The sequence below is a fragment of the Ranitomeya variabilis genome, chromosome 8 (genome assembly GCF_051348905.1).
Source record: "Ranitomeya variabilis isolate aRanVar5 chromosome 8, aRanVar5.hap1, whole genome shotgun sequence".
Taxonomy (NCBI): Eukaryota; Metazoa; Chordata; class Amphibia; order Anura; family Dendrobatidae; genus Ranitomeya; species Ranitomeya variabilis.
Window position 1 is genome coordinate 134497081 of NC_135239.1, and position 22989 is coordinate 134520069.

General features: G+C 43.9%; 1 protein-coding gene across 2 annotated transcripts in view; it reads right to left on the reverse strand.

The window, feature by feature from the left end:
• Positions 1–22989, reverse strand: part of ALDH9A1 (aldehyde dehydrogenase 9 family member A1) — a 317452-nt gene that overhangs the window by 62205 nt on the left and 232258 nt on the right. For both annotated transcript variants that reach the window (XM_077276920.1, XM_077276919.1), the window contains 2 exons: positions 4166–4354; positions 3709–3796 (listed from right to left, as the gene is read on the reverse strand). In XM_077276920.1, coding sequence (XP_077133035.1) covers positions 3709–3796; positions 4166–4354 — 277 coding nt within the window. The remainder of the gene's footprint in view (positions 1–3708; positions 3797–4165; positions 4355–22989) is intronic.

Here is a 22989-nt window from a genome sequence, read left to right on the forward strand (position 1 = left end):
CCCCTGATGATTTATGTATGCCACAGCTGTGGCATTGTCCGATTGAATCAGGACAGGGCGACCCGCCAGAAGATGATGGAAATACTGCAAAGCCAGCCGAACTGCCCGAATCTCCAAGAGATTGATCGGATTCTCTGACTCCCGGGCAGACCAGCGCCCCTGAGCAGTGTGATGAAAGAACACCGCTCCCCAACCTAGTAGACTGGCATTCGTTGTAACCACTAGCCAATTGGTTGGAGGAAAGGGTTTCCCCTTTAGAAGGGATGGACTGTTTAACCATGAAAGATCCTGCCTGACCTGGGGGGACAACCGGAACCTGAGGTTGAAGGAGAATGGATTCTTGTCCCATGCTGCCAAGAGTGTATGCTGGAGAGGCCGAAGATGAAGTTGTGCAAACGGCACTGCTTCTATTGTTGCAACAATCCTTCCTAAGACCCTCATGCCAGACCAGATCGTATGAAAGTACGGCTGCCGAAGGTACCTCACCTCTCGCCGAAGGGCTAGGACCTTGTCCTGGGGCAGGATCGACAGAGCTTGAGAAGTGTCGAAAATTATCCCTAGAAATGAGATTCTCCGAGATGGTACTAGGGATGACTTCTTTACGTTCACTAGCCAACCCAGACGAGAACGAGTGTCTAGAGAAATGCTGACATTCTTCTCGCAGGCCTGAAAGGTCAGCCCTTTGATGAGAAGATTGTCTAAATATGGCAAGACTACGGTGCCTCGGGAGTGTAGAATGGACACTACAGTTGACATGACCTTTGTGAACACCCTGGGGGCAGAGGCTAGCCCGAAGGGTAAAGCCGTGAACTGGAAGTGTAAGTTGTTTATGGCAAACCGGAGAAATCTTTGGTGAGAAGGAAATATGGGAATATGCAGGTAACCATCCTGAATATCTATCGAGACTAAGAACTCCCCCTTTTCCATTGCCACAATGACTGACCGGAGAGATTCCATCCGAAAATGACGAATTTTGACAAACCTGTTTAAGCGTTTGAGATCTAGAATGGGCCTCACTGAACTGTCCTTTTTGGGTACTATAAATAGGTTGGAATAGAACCCCTGAAATCGCTCTTCCCTTGGAACAGGAGAAATGACCCTGCGATTTGGGAATGTTTAGCTTGCAAAAAAGAAGACAGAGGGGACTTTTTAGATGTCTACAAATATTTCAAGGGCTGTCACATTGTAGAAGGATCATCTTTATTCTCATTTGCACAAGGAAAGACTAGAAGCAATGGGATGAAACTGAATGAGAGGAGACACAGATTAGATATTGTAAAAAAAACTTTTTGACAGTAAGGGTGATCAATGAGTGGAACAGGCTGCCACAAGAGGTGGTGAGTTCTCCTTCAATTTAAGTCTTCAAACAGAGGCTAGACAGACACCTGTCTGGGATCATTTAGTGAATCCTGCTTTGAGCAAGGGGTTGGACCAGATAACCCAGGAGGTCCCTTCCAACTCTAACATTCTATGATTAGAAGCCACAGTGTCTTGCACCCACTGTGAAATTTGGTGGAGGATCGGTGATGACCCAGGGATGCTTCAGCAAGGCTGGAATTTGGCAGGTTAATCTTTGCATATGAATCAAGCCACATACACGGTTATCCTGGAAAAACAGTTGATTCCAATGTTCCCCAACTCTTAGGCTGTGTGCACACGTAGCAGATTTTTTGCGTTTTTTTCGTGGTTTTTCGCTATAAAAACGCTATAAAACCGCGAAAAAAACGCTAACATTAAGCATCCTATGTAACAGAATGCAATCCGCATTTTTTGTGCACATGCTGCATTTTTTTCCTGAGCGGAATCGCAATCCAGAAAAAACGCAGCATGTTCATTAAAATTGCGGAATCGCGGCGATTCTGCACATATAGGAGTGCATTGATCTGCTTACTTCCCGCACGGGGCTGTGCACACCATGCGGGAAGTAAGCAGATCAAGTGCGGTTGGTACCCAGGGTGGAGGAGAGGAGACTCTCCTCCACGGACTGGGCACCATATAAGTGTTAAAAAAAAAAAGAATTAAAATAAAAAATAGTGATATACTCACCCTCTGGCGGCCCGACCTTCTCAGCGGCTTCCGAGGTGTGTGTGAAGGACCTGCGATGACGTCGCGGTTACATGACCCGCGGTAAAGTGACCGCTACGTCAATGGAAGGTCCTGAACACACAGCATTAGGAACTGAAGCCGCTGAGGTGAGTATAACCTTTTTTTTTTCTTTTTTTTAATTATTTTTAACATTCTATCTTTTACTATAGATGCTGCATAGGCTGCATCAATAGTAAAAAGTTGGTCACACTTGTCAAACACTATGTTTGACAAGTGTGACCAACCTGTCAAACAGTTTTCCAAGCTATGCTACAGATCGCTTGGAAAACGCTAGCATTCTGCAAGCTAATTATGCTTGCAAAACGCTAGTTTTCTGCGGGTATATGCATGCAAATTCTGCATGCGATATACCCGCGGCAGGAGGCGCAGAATTGCCGCGGAAATTTCCGCGGCAATTCTGCTACATGTGAACTCAGCCTTAGGGCGGTTTTATCCAGCAGTGCACGATGCCACACAGTTGGTCAATTAAGGTGTGGATGAAGGACCACCACACCAAATCCCTGTCATGGCCAGCCCAATCTCCAGACCTGAACCTCATTGGAAACTTCTGGAATGTAATCAAGAGGAAGATGGATAGTCACAAGCCATCGAACAAAGAAAAACTGCTTAAATTTTTGTACCAGGAGTGGCATAAGGTCACCCAAAAGCAGTGTGAAAGACTGGTGGAAAGCATGCCAAGACGCATGAAAGCTGCGATTATAAATCATGGTTATTCCACAAAATATTGATTTCTGAACTCTTCCTGAGTTGACACATTAGTAGTGTTGTTGCTAAATGATTATGAACTTGTTTTATTTTTTTTTTTAATTATTTGAGGTCAGCAAGCAATGCATTTTTTGTTATTTTGACCATTTCTTATGTTCAGAAAATAAATACAAAATGTATTGCTTGGATCTTCGGAGACATGTTGTTAGTAGTGTATAGAATAAAAGAACAATTTACATTTTACTCAAAAATATACCTATAAAGAGAAAAATCAGACAAACTGAAAATTTTGCAGTGGTCTCTTAATTTTTGCCAGTGCGGTATTTGTCCAACTTATTCACATCACTGTTGACTGTGGTGGTCAGCCACATATGTGAACAAGTATGTACTTTATATAATTTTTTAAGCTGGATTGTTTCAGATATTCAAATAACATTTAACATTGTTAAATCATAACTAAACATTTGAAATACATTTTGCCTCACACTTCATTATTCTACTAATTACAAGCAATGAAAGCAAATCCTGACCCCCACTCACCACCCCCAACCTCTTAAATCACAGCCCAAAGCACACAGACAGGAGTATGCATTAAATAGAAGGCACATCTTGGTTGAGGTTGTGAAATGAGGGTGAGGAGGGGCTGTCAGGAGGAGCTTGAGCAATTGGCGCAGATCACAGGACCTGGACCCCTAACCAATCTACTTGTAATTATTATGGCAATGAAATGTGAAAAAAACAAAATTAAGCTAGCAGACAAATACTCTGTCACTCCCTTTAATTATTGAGAATGTTCTTAGTGCTAGAACACTACACATTTTGATTAACAGATCTTTTACAGACTGTTTGCTAAATAAAAGCAAAATATATATAAAAAAAAACACAATGAGACATTACCCAGTACACAGGGATTCATGAAAAACCCCGCTTTCAGTTTAGGATCTTCTGGGCAATGTGGCCCTCCACCAGTCAGCACTTTGGCACCCTATAAATGAGCCATAACACACATTTGAGTAGATATAAAGATATAAAAGTGAAAAACTAAAATGAGAAATAACAGGCTAGCAATTGCTAACTACCTGTCTGTTATGCGTGCCACTGACCTCTGCCGGCCCAGAGTGGTGACAGACTGTGGAATCACCAGCAGGACCATGCCGTGACAGATCTGAGCTGGCACCGGGTAGAATAGACAGGTAACCACCTGATAAACGGATACAAGGTATCCAGAATAGACCGGTAATTAGCAAGTAAGTGTCTGTTAGTTTTTAGGCCCATAGTAAAAGTAAAATATTCACGCAAAATCTTTTAAAATCTGAACTATAGTGTGTCTTCTCATTTCCCCAATCCAACTTACTTGCTCTTTTGCACCTTTAATAAAGCCAAACACTTTCTCAAGTTGTGGTCGATTAATGAGTGGTCCCATTCTCGTGTCTTCTAATAGAGGGTCTCCAATTTTTATTTTTTTCACCTTCTTCACCACTTCTTCAGTGAACTTTTGCAATATGTCCCGTTGAACAAAGACACGTGTGCCATTGCAACATACCTAATTGACATAAAAATCAAGTGATCCATTAATTTCAAAATCTTAGTTCAGACTCATGACAGAATACATGAAAAAGACAACCCATTATAGTCAATGATTGGCTGCTCCAGTCACATGCCCATATCCAAACTTCGTCACTATAGAAGCAAAAAAAAAAAAAAAAAAGACTGGTAGGGGACACAAAACAAAATTGCAGGAGCCAAACAGGGGCAGGGGATCAGTACAACTTAATCATTTTAAAAATATGCTAATCATTCAAACATTCAGCAAATTTTGTATTAACTGGATAACTTTTGAAAACCTTACGCTTGACCAGGAGGAGCACAGGGACAGGGAGGCGCATGTGCCGTAGGCAGAAGCAGCTTCTATAAACCTCGATTTAGCAGTCGTGCTGTTGACAATTCTTAAGATGGCAATATCAAGGTCAAGGATAGCACTTGTTTAGTTTTCATTATTTTACACAGGCTAATAATTAGTATTAGGAAATAAAACTCCTTTTTACATGGGCAGATACATTGCCCTCGAGAAGCAATGAATGACAATACACAAAGCACATGTGATAACAATTACATCAGGGTATACAGAAGGGCATTAAATGGACAATCTCCCTTTACATTGTGGTCAGCGGCACATCCCATATTTATAGGGTAGATGTACTTCTAACCAAGGGGCACTTTTTAGCCTAGTATAAAAGGTGCAATCAGCCATAGCAAATTCTCTCATCTATCACATGCTGAACTTGTGCAAGCTAACTGTGCACAAACGTACGACCACAAACCTCAATGAACTTAGCACTGGAAAGAATAGAGGGCCGAAATCCCTGCAGAAAGATGTGAGAGACTGATGTCACATAGAGAACAATTACTTCATGTTACTGCAGCCGATAGTGGGTTATAGGATATACTTAGTATTTCACACACTACTTCTGCATGTTGGCCTAGTTTGTTAACCCCTTCAAGACCCAGCCTATTTTGACCTTAATGACCTGGCCATTTTTTGCAATTCTGAACAGTGTCCCTTTATGAGGTAATAACTCAGGAACACTTCAACGGATCCTAGCGATTCTGAAATTGTTTTTTCGTAACATATTGGGCTTCATGTTAGTGGTAAATTTAGGTTGATAATTTTTGCATTTATTTGTGAAAAAATTGGAAATTTGGCGAAAATTTTGAAAATGTCAAATTTTGAATTTTTATTCTGTTAAACCAGAGAATTATGTGACACAAAATAGTTAATAAATAACATTTCCCACATGTCTAGTTTACATCAGCACAATTTTGGAAACAATTTTTTTCTTTTTTTTTTAGGAACTTATAAGTTGACCAGCGATTTCTCATTTTTACAACAAAATTTACAAAACCATTTTTTTTAGGGACCACCTCACATTTGAAGTCAGATTGAGGGGTCTATAAGGCTGAAAATACCCAAAAGTGACACCATTCTAAAAACTTGCACCCCTTAAGGTGCTCAAAACCACATTCAACAAGTTTATTAACCCTTCAAGTGTTTCACAGCAGCAGAAGCAAGATGGAAGGAAAAAATGAACATTAAACTTTTTAGTCACAAAAATGATTTTTTAGTAACAATTTTTTTATTTTCCCAAGCGTAAAAGGACAAAGTGGACCCCGAAAGTTGTTGTCCAATTTGTCCTGAGTACGCTGAAACCTCATATGTGGGGATAAACCACTGTTTGGGCGCATGGCAGGGCTCGGAAGGGAAGAAGCGCCATTTGACTGTTTTAATGGAAAATTAGCTCCAATCGTTAGCGGATACCATGTCGCGTTTGGAGAGCTCCTGTGTGCCTAAACATTGGAGCTCCCCCACAAGTGACCACATTTTGGAAACTAGACCTCCCAAGGATCTTATGTAGATGTGTGGTGAGCACTTTGAACCGCCAAGTGCTTCACAGAAGTTTATAATGGAGAGCCGTGAAAATAAAAAATCATTTTTATTTCCTCAAAAATTATTTTTCAGCTGGCAATTTATTTTCCCAAGGGTAACAGGAGAAATTGGACACCTAAAGTTGTTGTCCAGTTAGTCCTCAGTACGCTGATGCCCCATAAGTGGGGGGGAACCACTGTTTGGGCACACGTCGGGGCTCGGAAGGGAAGGAGTGATGTCATGGAATGCAGACTTTAACAGAATGGTCTGTGGGCGTCATGTTGCGTTTGGAGAGCCCCTGATGTGCCTAAACAGTAGAAACCCCCCGCAAGTGACCCCATTTTGGAAACCAGACCCCCCAAGGAACTTATCTAGATGTGTAGTGAGCACTTTTTACCCCCAAATACATCACTGAAGTTTATAATGCAGAACCATGAAAATAAAAATTCTTTTTTTTCCTCAAAAATAATTGTAGATGTGCCTAAACAGTAGAAACCCCCCAATTCTAACTCCAACCCTAACACACCCCTAACCCTAATCCCAACCCTACCCCTTATCTTAACCCTACCCCTAATCTTAACCCTATCCCTAACCTTACCCCTAATCCTAACCCTATCCCTAACTCTATCCTTACCCCTAACTCTATCCATAATCTTAACCCTATCCCTACCCCTAATGGGAAAACTGGGGCAGGGGGGTGATCAGGGGGCAGGGGGTGATCACTGGGGCAGGGGTGATCACTGGGGGGCAGGAGGGAGCTGTCAGGCGTGGGGGGGGGGGAGGAGATGAGCCGCAGATGGAGGACATGGAGCCGACAGCAGCAGGGGGGTGATCACCGGGGCAGGGAGGGGAGATCGGTGGGTGTGGATTCGGATGGAGGGGGAGCGGAGGTCAGTGGGTGTGGATTCGGACAGAGGGGGAACGGAGGTGATTACCCGGCAGCAGCGGTGATGATAGCGGCGCCGGTGATCGTAGTGAGGGCAGCGAGTAGGCAACTCACTGTTCAGCTTCCAGGGACGCCATGAAGCTGGACAGCGAGGCAGTCATGGTTTTCACTGCCCCTCCACATCTGTATGGAGAGCTAGCGTCACATGGATACTAGCTCCAATCAGCAAAATCAAAAAATTGAAGTCAGGCCGCACCCTAAAATAACGTCTCTATGGCAGATGGCAGAATAAACACGTAAGCTGTTTTGTCACAATTGCTGTGGTGCTGTCCGTTTCTTCTCTTACACTAGCTCCAATCAGATCTGGGGGGTGGTGACAAAGTGGTCACCAGAGCGATCGTAGCCAAGGGGGGGCAAAGCCACCCCCTGGGCTAAAGTACAAGTCCCCCTGTTCCTGCAGATCGGGTGAAATTTCAGTTAACCCTTTCACCCGATCTGCAGGTACACTATCCCGCCATGATGCCACATAGGCATCACAGGTCAGATTGGCACCGACTTTCATGACGCCTATGTGGCGTCACAGGTCAGGAACAGGTTAACAGTGAAATCTGTCAGGTGTTTGTCATCTGAAGTCGTATTTACCTAATGTTAAGACTTGAGGACAAGATGCTTTTTTTATTTATGTGTCCAAATACATAAAACCATTGCATGAGATCCAAGATGGCCGCCGACAGAGCAGGACGCACTACAGGGAGCTCTTGCTGATCTTTGCAGATCCCAAGCCATCCAGGCTCTCAAGTTCGGAAAGAGGACTCTCTGGAGACCAATCTCACCAAGGGCCCTGTGACAGGCACAGCCGGTGATCTATACTGACATTTTGCGGCTTATATAGGAGGCTGGAGGACCTCGTGGAGTGCGGCCTAGCGACGAGGCCGGAAGCCTGATGGGGCCTGCACCACGGATCTGCTGCCGGACCCCCACATTTACAGAGGCCATACCAGGGAACGGAGATCAGATCGGGAGCTGTCGGTGGAGACAAACGAAGTGGCAAAGGTCTTCAGCGGTGAGCTGCAGAGCATCCTCCCCCTCCTTCCAGGTGGCAGCGGTGCCGAAGCCTCGTGCAGCGGCGGCCGTGACAACAGGCCTGGACCATCAACAGCAAGAACAAAAGCAGGAGACGGTGAGCTGTATTTAGGCCGCAGACGGTGGGAGGAGAGGCCCGACAGGGCGGGTTGTCCCATCGGAGCAGCGTAAATATCGCGGTCAGGGGGCAGTGGCGTACGGGTTGCGGCCGGACACCTGAGAGCTAGGTGGAGCTGGAAGTGCTGGAGAGGCTGGCTGCGACCTGAGATGATCGGGGCAGCACTGATCCAGCGGAGCACGAGTGCCGGGGGCCTTGGGGACGAGCCAAAGCTGGACAGAAAACTATCTATATTAATTTAACAGGTCTCTCCAGCCAATGCATAAACTTATAAAGGAGACTTATGTGGTGTTTGCTAGGGTCCAAGATCCTAACCATTGAGGAAAAAACCAGTTGCCACTCTTGGAAGAAAAATTATTCTCATCTTCTCTCAGAGAATAGAGGCAAGCACACTACAGTAAAAAACTTACGTCTCCCTGCTACCATAACATGGTATGGTGCATTGTTGCCTTAGTATGAATAAACATCCCCCTCTAGTGGCCAACAGGATTTAACACAACTACAACTCCACAAATTTAGTTTCTGCAATAGTCTGTTTCTGCCGGACAGACTCAGACACAGACTTTTCTGACTATGTGACTTCCGGGTCGTGCGCCAACCATGTGAGCATTTTTGGATGGCTTCCTTGAACCTCCGCTAACTTCGTATATCCATATGCTTCTTGCTCAAACTTGTAAAACGTGATCTTGTAGCCTGTTCAGAATGCAAATTGTATAATAACTGGCATTTATAAAACATTGTATATGGACAGATATATTTTACGCAGTGGGCAAAAACAACTCCAGCCCTCAGAAAAATCATCCAGTAGGTTCTCTTCTGAAATTACCTCGGTTGGGGATCTAGCAATGCCTACTCCCACCTCACTGCCTTTACCTGATGACTCAGACTTACAATTAAAAATGCCCTCTATAGTTGACAACATTATGGCAAAAATCTTGCCAGAAATAAAATCTAATATTGAAAACTCCCTACATTTAGCCTTAAAAGGGATTGCAAGACAGGCAGGACGAACTGGCCGAAAGCATAACTAAAATGGAGAACAGACTGTCGAATCTCGAAGATGATCCTAAAGAGATTATAATAAGCTTCTGGCACTCACTAAAGAAAATGCCCTTCTTTGGGATAGGGTTGATGACCTTGAAAATCGTTCCAGACATAATAGTCTGGTGGGCCTAGCTGAATCTTTTTTAGTCAATTTGTGAACTTGACTCAAGGCCCTCTATCTTTCCACGGGACGAAAGGTGGAGAGGGCTCACAGAGTGGGCCCTGCGACACCCTCAACTACATCTGGGGGAGGGGACCAGAGACGCTCACGTCAAACAATTATGCACTTCTTGGATTATAATGACAAGATTGATATTCTACAAGCATACCGGAGGCACAACCAGCCTTTAATGATCCGTGGTCACAAGACTCTCACTTTTGATGACTTTTCAGCTGAAGTCACAAGGAAACGCAAGGTTTTTAGCCCTATTTGTACAAAAATGTTCCAAGAGGGCATCCGATTTCAACTTAAATACCCTGCAATCTTGCTGATCAGAGAGGGCTCAGGAGCATCTCGTACCTTTTCTTCCCCTACCGAAGCAGAAGCTTTTATTAAAGAACTTCTCAAATCGAAAAAGGTCCCAGAGAACAACCATTTCTCAAATGGCCCCGAGGCTCGACAGTCACCACGGTCTTCTGAAGATAACACAGCAAATGAAGCACCGTGAATATGCAATTCTCATTCTTGATTGGTGTAGGTCTTTTGATACTAACTAAGCTTATTTTGATATAGCGGAGGGCTCGAGGGACCCAAGTCTCACAGGGTCGGATAGAAGTGTAGTCCATTTGTAAAATGTTTTTCATTTCTCCAGGTGTTGAGGGCTACCTTTTTCCCCGCCACTTGGATGAAATGTTTGTGGTGAGACGATGTTCTTTTCTCATGAGACAGTTTTTTATAAGTTTTGTTCAATGTCTTTACCACTGCAGCTTTTGTTACTTATTGAAGTTTATTTTGTTGTTCATTTATTTCCCATCCCCCCCCCCTTTCCATTGCTTCAACTTTCACCGGCCTCAATCTATCTAAGCAACCAACTTAATTTACAGTCCTATCCTTTCTATATCTCACATGAGAGTTATTTGTTGGAATGTTAAAGGCCTGCCCTCCCCACAAAAACGGATAATGGTTCTGAGACATCTGAAGAGGCTTAAACCTGATATTGCTCTCTTACAAAAGACACACTTGCCTGAATCCATCGGTGAGTAAAAAGGCGGGAGTGTTGACTCTTATCAATAAACACTTTATTCACCATCTGATCTCCCACTTTGACTTTGTCGACGCAAATGGGTGACATCTCAATATATAATGTATATGACCCAAATGACAGTAGCAAGTCTTTCTTTACCTACTTAGAGACTACAACAGTTCAGACCAGAATCTTAACAAAATAATTGGGGGCGACTTTAATTTGGTGTTATCTAACCTAGAAGACAGAAAACTTATGACTTCAACTAGTAGCTCAGAGCCATCTAGAGACAAAGTTATGGCCCCTCTTTCGACACAGTGTTCCCTAAAAGATGCATGGAGGTTCCTACATCCAGGTTGGCAGAGAGTGAACTTTCTTTTCTCACGCTAAAAACTCATGGTCTCAGATCCATTACATTTTAATCTCTCTCCCCGATTTCCAAACTGATAGGAGCAACAATTGGGGATTTGATTATTTCAGACCACTCTCCTGTTCTGCTAGATCTGAGAGAAACTTATCAGAAGGGCACTGACTTCCTCTGGAGATTCCCCAGTTTCTTATTTGCAGACGATTCATTCCTTCGCCTTTTCCCTTAAGCTATGGTGGCAGGAATTCCTAACTGATAATGCAATACACCAAAGCGATCCCTCGCTCTTGTGGGAGACAGAGAAAGCTGTACTTAGAGGGAAAATTATGGCATATGTGTTCTCTCTGCGCACATTACAGAGGTATGGAGAGTTAACAGAGGAACTTAGAAAAGCCTATACTGCCTTCCTTGCAAATTCCTCCCCTACAAACAAAGCATGCTGGCTACAAAAGCAGGCAGACTTTAACCTCGAAGCGGAGAGGAGGGAGAAGCTGTTTTTGACGAAGCGGGAGATCTGTTTCTATAGATATGGAAATAAGGCTGGCAGAATCCTGGCTAATTTGGCAAAAGGTATGAGACCCCTACAAGGAATATATCAACTTAGGGACCCCTCTGGATTAATTCAATCAGATCTCCAGGTACTAAAGAAAATCTTGGGAACATACTATGGGGAACTCTACAGTGAACCTACTAAGGCTACTTTCACACATCAGGTTTTTGCCGTAATGTCGGTTCCGGAGTCACGCCGCAGCGCAGGATCCGGCGTAAAATGTGAAAAACTAATGGAATGGATCCGGTTTTTCGCCAGAACCGACTAGCGGAACCAGCGAAAAACCGGATCTGTTCCATCAGTTTTGCATCCGTTTCTTCAGTTTTTTAATCCGTTTTTTGACGGATCCGGTTTTTAAAAACGCCCCTGGGAGGCTCCCAAATGTGATTGGCCACAGAAAACCTATATACAGTGGGGCAAAAAAGTATTTAGTCAGTCAGCAATAGTGCAAGTTCCACCACTTAAAAAGATGAGAGGCGTCTGTAATTTACATCATAGGTAGACCTCAACTATGGGAGACAAACAGAGAAAAAAAAATCCAGAAAATCACATTGTCTGTTTTTTTTATCATTTTATTTGCATTTTATGGTGGAAAATAAGTATTTGGTCAGAAACAAAATTTCATCTCAATACTTTGTAATATATCCTTTGTTGGCAATGACAGAGGGCAAACGTTTTCTGTAAGTCTTCACAAGGTTGCCACACACTGTTGTTGGTATGTTGGCCCATTCCTCCATGCAGATCTCCTCTAGAGCAGTGATGTTTTTGGCTTTTTGCTTGGCAACACGGACTTTCAACTCCCTCCAAAGGTTTTCTATAGGGTTGAGATCTGGAGACTGGCTAGGCCACTCCAGGACCTTGAAATGCTTCTTACGAAGCCACTCCTTCATTGCCCTGGCGGTGTGCTTTGGATCATTGTCATGTTGAAAGACCCAGCCATGTTTCATCTTCAATGCCCTTGCTGATGGAAGGAGGTTTGCACTCAAAATCTCACGAAACATGGCCCCATTCATTCTTTCATGTACCCGGATCAGTCGTCCTGGCCCCTTTGCAGAGAAACAGCCCCAAAGCATGATGTTTCCACCACCATGCTTTACAGTAGGTATGGTGTTTGATGGATGCAACTCAGTATTCTTTTTCCTCCAAACACGACAAGTTGTGTTTCTACCAAACAGTTCCAGTTTGGTTTCATCAGACCATAGGACATTCTCCCAAAACTCCTCTGGATCATCCAAATGCTCTCTAGCAAACTTCAGACGGGCCCGGACATGTACTGGCTTAAGCAGTGGGACACGTCTGGCACTGCAGGATCTGAGTCCATGGTGGCGTAGTGTGTTACTTATGGTAGGCCTTGTTACAGTGGTCCCAGCTCTCTGCAGTTCATTCACTAGGTCCCCCCGCGTGGTTCTGGGATTTTTGCTCACGGTTCTTGTGATCATTCTGACCGCACGGGGTGGGATTTTGCGTGGAGCCCCAGATCGAGGGAAATTATCAGTGCTTGTATGTCTTCCATTTTCTAATTATTGCTCCCACTGTTGATTTCTTCACTCCAAGCTGGTTGGCTATTGCAGATTCAGTCTTCCCAGCCTGGTGCAGGGCTACAATTTTGTTTCTGGTGTCCTTTGACAGCTCTTTGGTCTTCACCATAGTGGAGTTTGGAGTCAGACTGTTTGAGGGTGTGCACAGGTGTCTTTTTATACTGATAAGTTTAAACAGGTGCCATTACTACAGGTAATGAGTGGAGGAAAGAGGAGACTCTTAAAGAAGAAGTTACAGGTCTGTGAGAGCCAGAAATCTTGATTGTTTGTTTCTGACCAAATACTTATTTTCCACCATAAAATGCAAATAAAATGATAAAAAAACAGACAATGTGATTTTCTGGATTTTTTTTCTCAGTTTGTCTCCCATAGTTGAGGTCTACCTATGATGTAAATTACAGACGCCTCTCATCTTTTTAAGTGGTGGAACTTGCACTATTGCTGACTGACTAAATACTTTTTTGCCCCACTGTATACAGTGTTCCTTCAGCCCATCTGTGACAGGATGTAGAGGAGCAAGTGTTTGGAGAGCAAGATGGAAGGCGTTATTGCGAATATTCTGAAGATCAACGTGGATTTTACTGTGGAGGCAAATCACTTGAAAACAATTGTTCTGGAGAAGGAGCGAGAGAGACAGCGCATTATGTGTTTGCACCGACGGCGTTTGTGGATCCATCCCATCACAGCACAGAGAATGACGCGGGGAGTCTTTTCTACTTTATACATGGAGCTATGAGGAGACACAGAGAAGTTTTTCAGCTATGTGCAGATGAAAGCGGAGAACTGTTGTGAATTCCATTCTTGGGCTCCCTCTGGTGGTTGTAAATGCACTTTTGTGAATTCTGCCCTTGGACTCCCTCTGGTGGTTTCAAGTGGAACTGCTGCTCCTTGGGTTTAGCATTAGCAGCTGTTTTCACTTATCTTTCTCCTGGCTTTGCTATTTAACCTGGCTCTGGTCTTCAGTTCGTGCCAGCTGTCAATGTTTCTGGGTTGGATTCAGATCTCTCCTTGGATTTCTCTTATGGCCTGTCCATTTCAGCAAAAGATAAGTTCTTGTTAGTTCTTTTGTTGTCCATTTGCTGTGGACTTAATCGCTCAGCTCTTGTTATGTCTTTTCTTGTCCAGCTTGTCAATATGATTTATTCAGTCTAGCTGGAAGCTCTGGGGAAGCAGATTTGCCCTCCACACCGTGAGTCGGTGTGGAGATTATTTTTTGTAAACTCTGCGTGGACTTTTAGTTTTTAATACTGACCGCACAGTATCCTTTTCTATTCTGTCTATCTAGATTAGTAGTGGCCTCCTTTGCTAGAATCTGTTTTCATTTCTGTGTATGTCATTTCCCTCTCCACTCACAGTCAATATTTGTGGGGGGCTATCTTTCCTTTTGGGGTTTTTCTCTGAGGCAAGATAGCTTTCTGTTTCCATCTTTAGGGGTAGTTAGTTCTCAGGCTGTGACGAGGTGTCTAGGGAGTGACAGGAACATCCCACGGCTACTGCTAGTGTTGGTGTTAGGATTAGGGACTGCGGTCAGTACAGATACCACCTCCTCAGAGCTCGTCCCATGTTGCTCCTTAACCACCAGGTCATAACAGAGAACGTCGATCTATTGGTGGATCGAATTGGACATCTCATCCGAAGGAGTGACATGTATTGCCGATTCTCCATTTCACCGGCGGAGCGTCTGATGGTCACTCTTCGGTAAGGCTACGTTCACATTTGCGTTGTGCGCCGCAGCGTCGGCGCCGCAGCGCACAACGCAAACAAAAACGCAGCAAAACGCATGCACAACGCAGCGTTTTGCGCCGCATGCGTCCTTTTTTTAATTGATTTTGGACGCAGCAAAAATGCAACTTGCTGCGTCCTCTGCGCCCGGACGCGGGCGCCGCAGCGACGCATGCGGCGCAAAACGCAAGTGCGACGCATGTCCATGCGCCCCCATGTTAAATATAGGGGCGCATGACGCATGCGGCGCCGCTGCGGCGCATGACGCATGCGGCGCCGCTGCGGCGCCCGCCGCTAATGTGAACGTAGCCTAAGCCATTTTTTATTGTATCTCCTCCTGTAAAGCACACTTAACTTTAATGTTGTAGCTGGTATTTTATTAGAATAGATTTTATTGTATTTCCTACAGTTAAAGCTGCATTATAACTGTAATGTTATCGATGGTCTTTTTTATGAATTATTTTTATTGTATCTCATACGGTTAAAGCTGACTTCTAACTAATGTTATTGTTGGTATTTTGTAATAATTTTTGCCTTGCTTTTATTCACAGATTCCTTGCAACTGGAGAATCCCTTTCGTCACTACATTTTCAATTTCGACTGGGAATTTCCACCATATAGGGAATTGTGAAGCACACGTGCCGTCCACTGTGGGACTCTTTGTACGGCGAATTCATACCACATCCCACAATGGAGAGTTGGTTGGAAATAGCCGATAAATTCCAGCAAGTTTGTCAGTTTCCCAATTGCTTGGGTGCAGTGGACGGGAAACATATCAGCATCGTGAAACTGGCTGGATCAGGATCAGAATATTTCAACTATAAAAAATACTTCTCCATTGTGCTGATGGCCATCGCAGATGCGGAATACATATTTATAGCGGTGGATATTGGGGCGTAAGGCCGCTCCAATGATTCCCAAGTTTTCAAATTGTCTGCTATGGGCCGTCATCTCTATGGAAACACCTTCCAATTCCCCCCACCCCCAGACCACTGCCTCAATCTTCTGGGCCACCAAAGTCATTTGTTTGTGTTGGGGATGAAGCCTTCGAGCTGTCGGAACACCTGCTGAAACCCTACTCCAGTAGTGGATTAACGCAAACTAAAAGAATTTTTAACTTTTAAGACTGACACTGTTGACGAGGTGGTGAAAGCTTCTGTAGTCCTGCACAATTTTGTGATATGCAAGGAACATATTTCCATGGAAGACCACTCTGAAGAAACCACCTTGGCTGATTATCAGAATATTACGTATAGAAGTTTTGTGTCTGTTTCCCGAATGAGGGACAAATTTGCAGAATAGTTTATTTCAACTGAAGGAAGAGTAGACTGGCAGGATGAGAGAGTTTGAACAATTTGTCTTGGACCTTGTAGCCAGAAGTATTTTACCTTTTTTTTTTACCCAAGTTGTGTACCTGTTTGGGTTGTACCCAAAGTATTTTACCTTTAACCACATTATTAAACCTTGTTTTACCCAACGTATTTAACTTTATACCTTAAACAATAAAAGACAATTTTTAACAAATAAAAAAATTATAAGTTTAAATAGTTCGGGGTGGAGATATTGCTGGAGGGGCTGTCAGATTGGGACACTTCGATATTGGGTGTGTGGAGAGAGGAATGTGGTGGTGGTGGTGAAGGATCAGTAGGTAGCGGTGAAGGGGTGGAGAAAGAAAGAACAGGTGGACATGAAACCGGGAGTTGTATTTGGAATTTGGAAGGTTGGAGGGGTGGAGTGGATGGATTGGGAGGCAGAAGAGGTGATGGGTGGAGAAGAGGGTTGTGATAGTGGCATGATGGGTGAAGGAGACTGGTGGCAGTGGGCAGGGAGAGGAGGCGCGGATGATGTTGGTGGAAACTGGTATGAAGCGGGATGTTGGTACGGGTCAGGGTCAGGATGCTGGGACTGGGCAGGATGCTGGTACGGGGCACGGGCAAGATGCTGGTACGGGGCAGGATGCTGGTAGTGGCTGGAGGGAGGGACAGTGGCTGGAAGGGGGGCAGGTGCTGGAGGGGGGGGAAGATGTGGTGGTTTGGGAGGTAAGCACTAGAGCAGACTGGCACGACTACATTACTTGCATCTGCTGATCAGGAGATCGTTTATCCATGATCTCGAGTACCGAATGGAATAAAGTGTGGTTCGGTGATTTACTTGCATCTGAATGCATCCGTTGCAGAAGTGTATGCAACTCAAGAAGACTTTTGTTTATCAAATTAAAACCTGCGGCCATTTGCTCCGACAAAAGTTTCAGACAGTTTTGGAAGGATGCATTCAGATGCAAGAATTCGAGCGCATAGCTCTTTGCCTGACCCCTCTAATGCTGCCGCCCAGAACCCACAGGTGTACTAGAGGTGGCAGCATCAGAGGGGTGGGGTAAAGGAAAAGCTATATCCTCACCAGCAGATTCATGCAACGCAGGCGGCCAGGATCCTCCGGTGCTGGTGGATGGGACCGAGGGATCAGATGTGAAGGAAGGTTGGGAAGGTGCAGAGGGTCCGGGACTGTCGGAGTGTCCCTAGGTGGCGGACTCCTGAGGGATCGCCCCAGAAGGGTTCAACACGGCAGGCTCCCGAGTGCTGCCGACGGTGCTGTGGAACAAAGAGGAAAAAATATATAATTAATATATTGAGATTGCATGGCCCTGGCTGAAACAGCAAAAAAAGGGTTAGACATGTAAACATTTGTTATTAAAAATGGGTGGGTAATATTTACCTTCGGGTCACCATCGTTGACCGGAGAAACGTCAGGGCCCTTGCATATTTATACTTGCTCCTGCGTCCTCCAGATCAACTCGGGGCCAGCATCTCTTTGTTGAACTCCTTCTTGAAGCAATCCCTGATCGACCGCCACTGCTTGACAATCCTCTCGCCTGAAAAGTGAAAGCACAAATTGGTTAGTACACAACACTTTACATCCAGCAACATAACTGAACTGTGTATACTTATGTGCCCGAACATAGAGGTCCTCCCAGTTCTCTACAAGCTGTTGGCACACTTGTTCCCAGAGCCGACGGGTCACAACTACATCAGCGTGGCGGCGGTCACCTATGTTCCACAGCGGCTCCCACTCTCAGATCAGATCGATGAGGAGGTCGATATTTAGCCAGGCCTCTTCACCGTCCGAGTCAGGAGCAAACTGTGAAACCTGTTAAAAACGACACAAAAAAACACGACAAAGTTTAAAAAATAAATTAATAAATAAAAAGGGGCTTACACGATGACGACTGCGCTGACTCTCACGCCGAGGACCCTGGGAGGCGCTCGGAGGACCTCTGGATCGAGCACCAGAATCAGAAGACTATAAGAAGAAAAAAAAAAATGATGTGCTTGTATGTTGGCTTTTTATGTGTTGTGTGCACTGTGACGTCTATAATGATCAGTTTGTATGTGCTGTATGTTGTGTGATGTCTGTAATGATCAGTTTGTATGTGTTGTGTGCAGTGCTATTTCTGTTATCTTTTTTTTATGTATTGGGTGTAGTGTGACAATGTGGTTCTGCGATGCATGCAAGAAACTTACAATTGCGATCCCACTCCAGGTATCTCTCCACCCCTTCGGTCTTCTTCTGGAAGCACATCTTCTGCTGCTGCAGTTTCCTGTTACACAAAAATGATAGATTGATAAATACATAAATTAATTAAAAAAAAAAAATATATATATATAGATAGATAGATAGATAGATAGATAGATAGATAGATAGATAGATAGATATGGGATAGATATGGGATAGATATGGGATAGATATGGGATAGATAGATATAAGATATAGATGTATAGAAGAGATAGATAGATAGATAGATAGATAGATAGATAGATAGATAGATAGATAGATAGATAGATTAGATAGATGTGGCAAAAAAAAATCATTAAAAAACAATATCTACCTCAATGCGCTGCCGACGCAGGGGAGGGCTCCCAGAAAAAGACATGGCTGATGGCTGGAAGGCTCTGTGGCTGGCTGGCAGGGTCTGTGGCTGGCAGAGTCTCTGTCTGGCAGGCTCTATGGCGGGCAGAGTCTGTGGCTGGCAGGCTCTATTGCTGGCGGAGTCTGTGGCTGGCAGGCTCTATTGCTGGCAGAGTCTGTGGCTATGGCTAGCTGTCAGGCTCTATTTCTGGCAGAGTCTGTGGCTGGCAGGCTCTGTTGCTGGCAGGCTCTGTTGCTGGCTCTCTTGATGGCTGGTAATGAGTGAGGGCCTCACTGGCATTGTTTATATATGTGTCCTGTGGACCGGCCAATTGATTCTGAGCAAGCTCAGATTTAAAAAACGGAATGCGGCACCGGATCCGTCTTTTTCCGGATCCGGCGCCCATGGACTTGCATTGCACCAAAAAGCTGGAAGCGCTGGATCCGGTGCTTTCCGGTTTTTCGCCGCAGACCAAAAACGTTACTGTAGACTTTTTTTTTTTTTTTTTTTTTTCTTTTTTACAGACGCCGGAATGAAAATTTTCGCAGGATCTGGAAAAAAACGGAAGGAACGGTGGGCCATGCGGCGCAACCCGGCGCTAATAGAAGTCAATGGGGAAAAAATCGGATCCGTTTTTTTCATTTCGCCGGTTCTAGTTTTTCAAAAAAGAGCCGGAATGGGCCAGAATGAAAAAACCTGATGTGTGAAAGTAGCCTAACCCGAGTGTGATTTATCAGACCTTACCAGATTGACACTAAAATGTCAATATTCACGGACAAACATAATTCTTTCTTAAACAAACCAATTTCTAAAGAAGAGATACTTTCAGCCATAAATTCCAAAAATTGTAAAGCCCCCGGTCCAGACAGATATTCTGCTGAATTTTTCAAACTTTTATCCCGAGGTCACTCCAATATTGACACAGTTAGCTAATAGAATCCTTGAGGGGGACCCCTTATTCCCTTCAGTTAATAGGGCCTATATTAAACTGATCTTAAAGCCTGGAAATGACCCCACTTTACCATCCTCCTACAGATCGATATCATTAATTAAAACGGATATCAAATTAATTTAGAAAATAATGGCAGATAGATTGGCCGTAATCCTTCCAGATATTATTTCGCAGTCTCAGGCAGGTTTTATAAAAGATAGATCGGCAACCTTAACCTCTTTCTGACTTCGGACGGGATAGTACGTCCGAGGTCAGATACCGGGTTTGATGCAGGGCTTCGGCAGTGAGCCCGCATCAAAGCCGGGACATGTCAGCTGTTTTGAACAGCTGACATGTGCCCGCAATAGTGGCGGGTGAAATCGCGATTCACCCGCCGCTATTAACTAGTTAAATGCCGCTGTCAAATGCAGACAGCGGCATTTAACCGGCGCTTCCGGCCGGGGGGCCGGAAATGAGCGCATCGCTGACCCCCATCACATGATCGGAGGTTGGCGATGCGTCAGAATAGTAACCATAGAGGTCCTTGAGACCTCTATGGTTACTGATGCTGGCCTGCTGTGAGCGCCACCCTGTGGTCGGCGCTCATAGCACACCTGCAATTCTGCTGCATAGCAGCAATCTGATGATCGCTGCTATGTAGCAGAGCCGATCGAGTTGTGCCAGCTTCTAGCCTCCTATGGAGGCTATTGAAGCATGGCAAAAGTAAAAAAAAAAAAGTTAAAAAATGTGAACAAATTAAAAAAAAATAAGTTTAAAACTTTTGCCCCATTCAAAATTAATCAATTAAAAAAAAAATCAAACCTACACATATTTGGTATCGCCGCGTTCAGAATCACCCGATCTATCAATAAAAAAAAGCATTACCTGATCGCTAAACAGCGTAGCGAGAAAAAAACTCGAAACGCCAGAATTACATTTTTTTGGTCGAAAATGCAATAACGGGCGATCAAAAGAACGTATCTGCACCGAAATGGTATAATTAAAAACGCCAGCTCGGCTCGCAAAAAATAAGCCCTCATCCGACCCCAGATCACGAAAAATTGAGACGCTATGGGTATCGGAAAATGGCGCAATTTTTTTATTTTTTTTTTAGCAAAGTTTGGAATTTTTTTTCACCACTTAGATAAAAAATAACCTAGTCATGTTAGGTGTCTATGAACTCGTAATGACCTGGAGAATCATAGTGGCAGGTCAGTTTTAGCATTTAGTGAACCTAGCAAAAAAGCCCAACAAAAAACAATTGTGGGATTGCACTTTTTTTTGCAATTTCACAGCACTTGGAATTTTTTTCCCGTTTTCTAGTACTTGACATGCTAAAACCAATGATGTCATTCAAAAGTACATCTCGTCCCGCAAAAAATAAGCCCTCACATCGCCATATTGACGGAAAAATAAAAAAGTTATGGCTCTGGGAAGGAGGGGAGCGAAAAACGAACACGGAAAAACGGAAAATCCCAAGGTCATGAAGGGGATAAATGTACGTAAGGTCCTATTGGCACTCGATAAGATCCATTCTAGCAAGATTGGTCAGGATGGGAGCGATGCTTCGGCATTGGTTACCATAGATGCGGAAAAAGCGTTTGATAATGTAAAGTGGGATTGACTGTTTGGAGTCTTGAACAGGATGTCACTATCGGGCCCCTTCCTTGCTTATATAAGTGCTTTATATCACTCCCCTAGTGCACAGGTTTATACCCCAGGCTTCCTCTCAGGTGCCTTTTCTCTTAAAAAGGGCACCAGACAAGGATGTCCGCTTTCCCCACTTTTGTTCAATATAGCAATTGAGCCTCTGGTCCGTACTTTATCTAAGCTGTCTATTTTCAAGGCAATACGAATTAACAGAAAGGTGCTGCAATCAGCCTTTTTTGCGGATGATGCCATCCTATTCATTGTTAATCCTAAGGATCACTTACCAAAAGTTTTGACCTTGCTGGAAGAATTTGGTGCATATTCGGGTTTTAGAGTCAATATAGACAAATGAGAACTCCTGCCACTAACTAAGAAGGGGGAAACCCTGCTACGGAAAATTCCTTGGGGAGGCATTTCCGTTACCTCTTCTTGCATTACCTATTTAGGTATTAAAACTGGAAGGACTCCTTCGTCTCTATACGACCTAATCTATCCCCCCTTAATAGCTAAAATATCAAACCAATTGAAAGCGTGGCAAAACCTTCTAATATCGTTTATGGCAAGGGCACATCTCGTTAAAATGATCAACGTGGCTAAGCTGATGTATCCTCTCCAAACCTTGCCCCTCTTGCTCAAACATTCTGACGTTAATTTTCTAAATAGCCAGTTCAACCAATTAATATGGAACCATAAACGTCCTAGATTTAGGATCTCGAAATTGATGGCTTTTAAGAAGGACGGAGGATTAAACTTTCCAGAACTATAATTTAGCTTGTAATACGCAATACAATATTGATTGGCTGCACAACAGACATTCGTATACTGATACCTCACTAGATGCGGACTTTGCACACCCCCTAAATGTACCGGCCATTTTACATGCAAGCCTTTTCCTGTCCCAGCATTTAAGACAATCAACCCTATTTAGAGGTACTATCTCAACTTGGAGAGTGGTGAGGAAAAAATATAGTCTATCTTTCAGAATATCCAAATATTTACCTCTGTGGGCAAACCCTGAATTCCCTCAGTGTATGGAAAATAAACAATATATTGCCTAGCAACAAAAGGAGATTATTAATGTCTCTCATCTTCTCCATCAGTTGGAGGCTAGATGGTTAACATGTCCCGAAGTACTTGAGAAATATCATCTCTTGCCCTCCCACTCCCTTCAGCATGAGCAAATCAAACACTCAGTTATGTCTAATCTGAGGGATGTTACATTCGAATCGAGCCATAATATGCTGGACGATTTGCTTCAATACCCTTCTGGGACTCCCTCTATTTCCGCAATTTATTCCATAATGAAACCTCACTTATTAGACCCTCATCCAGATACTTTTTATAAGTATTGGAGACAACAACTGGAGAATATTGAAACTCCCTCCTTGATTAGAAAGGGTTTGTCTCTTTTCTGGAAACACATAATAAATGAGAAATGGAGGGAGACTCAATTTAAAATCATGCACGGAGCAATCTATGCTTTTAACATTCATAAACCAGATACTAGACCTGACAGACTTACGGCCTGCCCTAGATGTCAGCAACTTAGCTCTGATTTATTGCATGGCCTATGGTCCTGCGATAACATAGTCCCACTTTGGGACCTAGTTTCTGGATTGCTTGGCAACCTTTGGAGCAATATGACATCGCTTTCTCTGCCAATGGCGATCTTACATTATTGGGAGACTCTGAATGACGAGAATTGCGGAGAGGCCCCCCCAATACTAATAAATACTATACTTATCTTGGCTAAAAAGCTGGCTCTCAAGCATTGGCT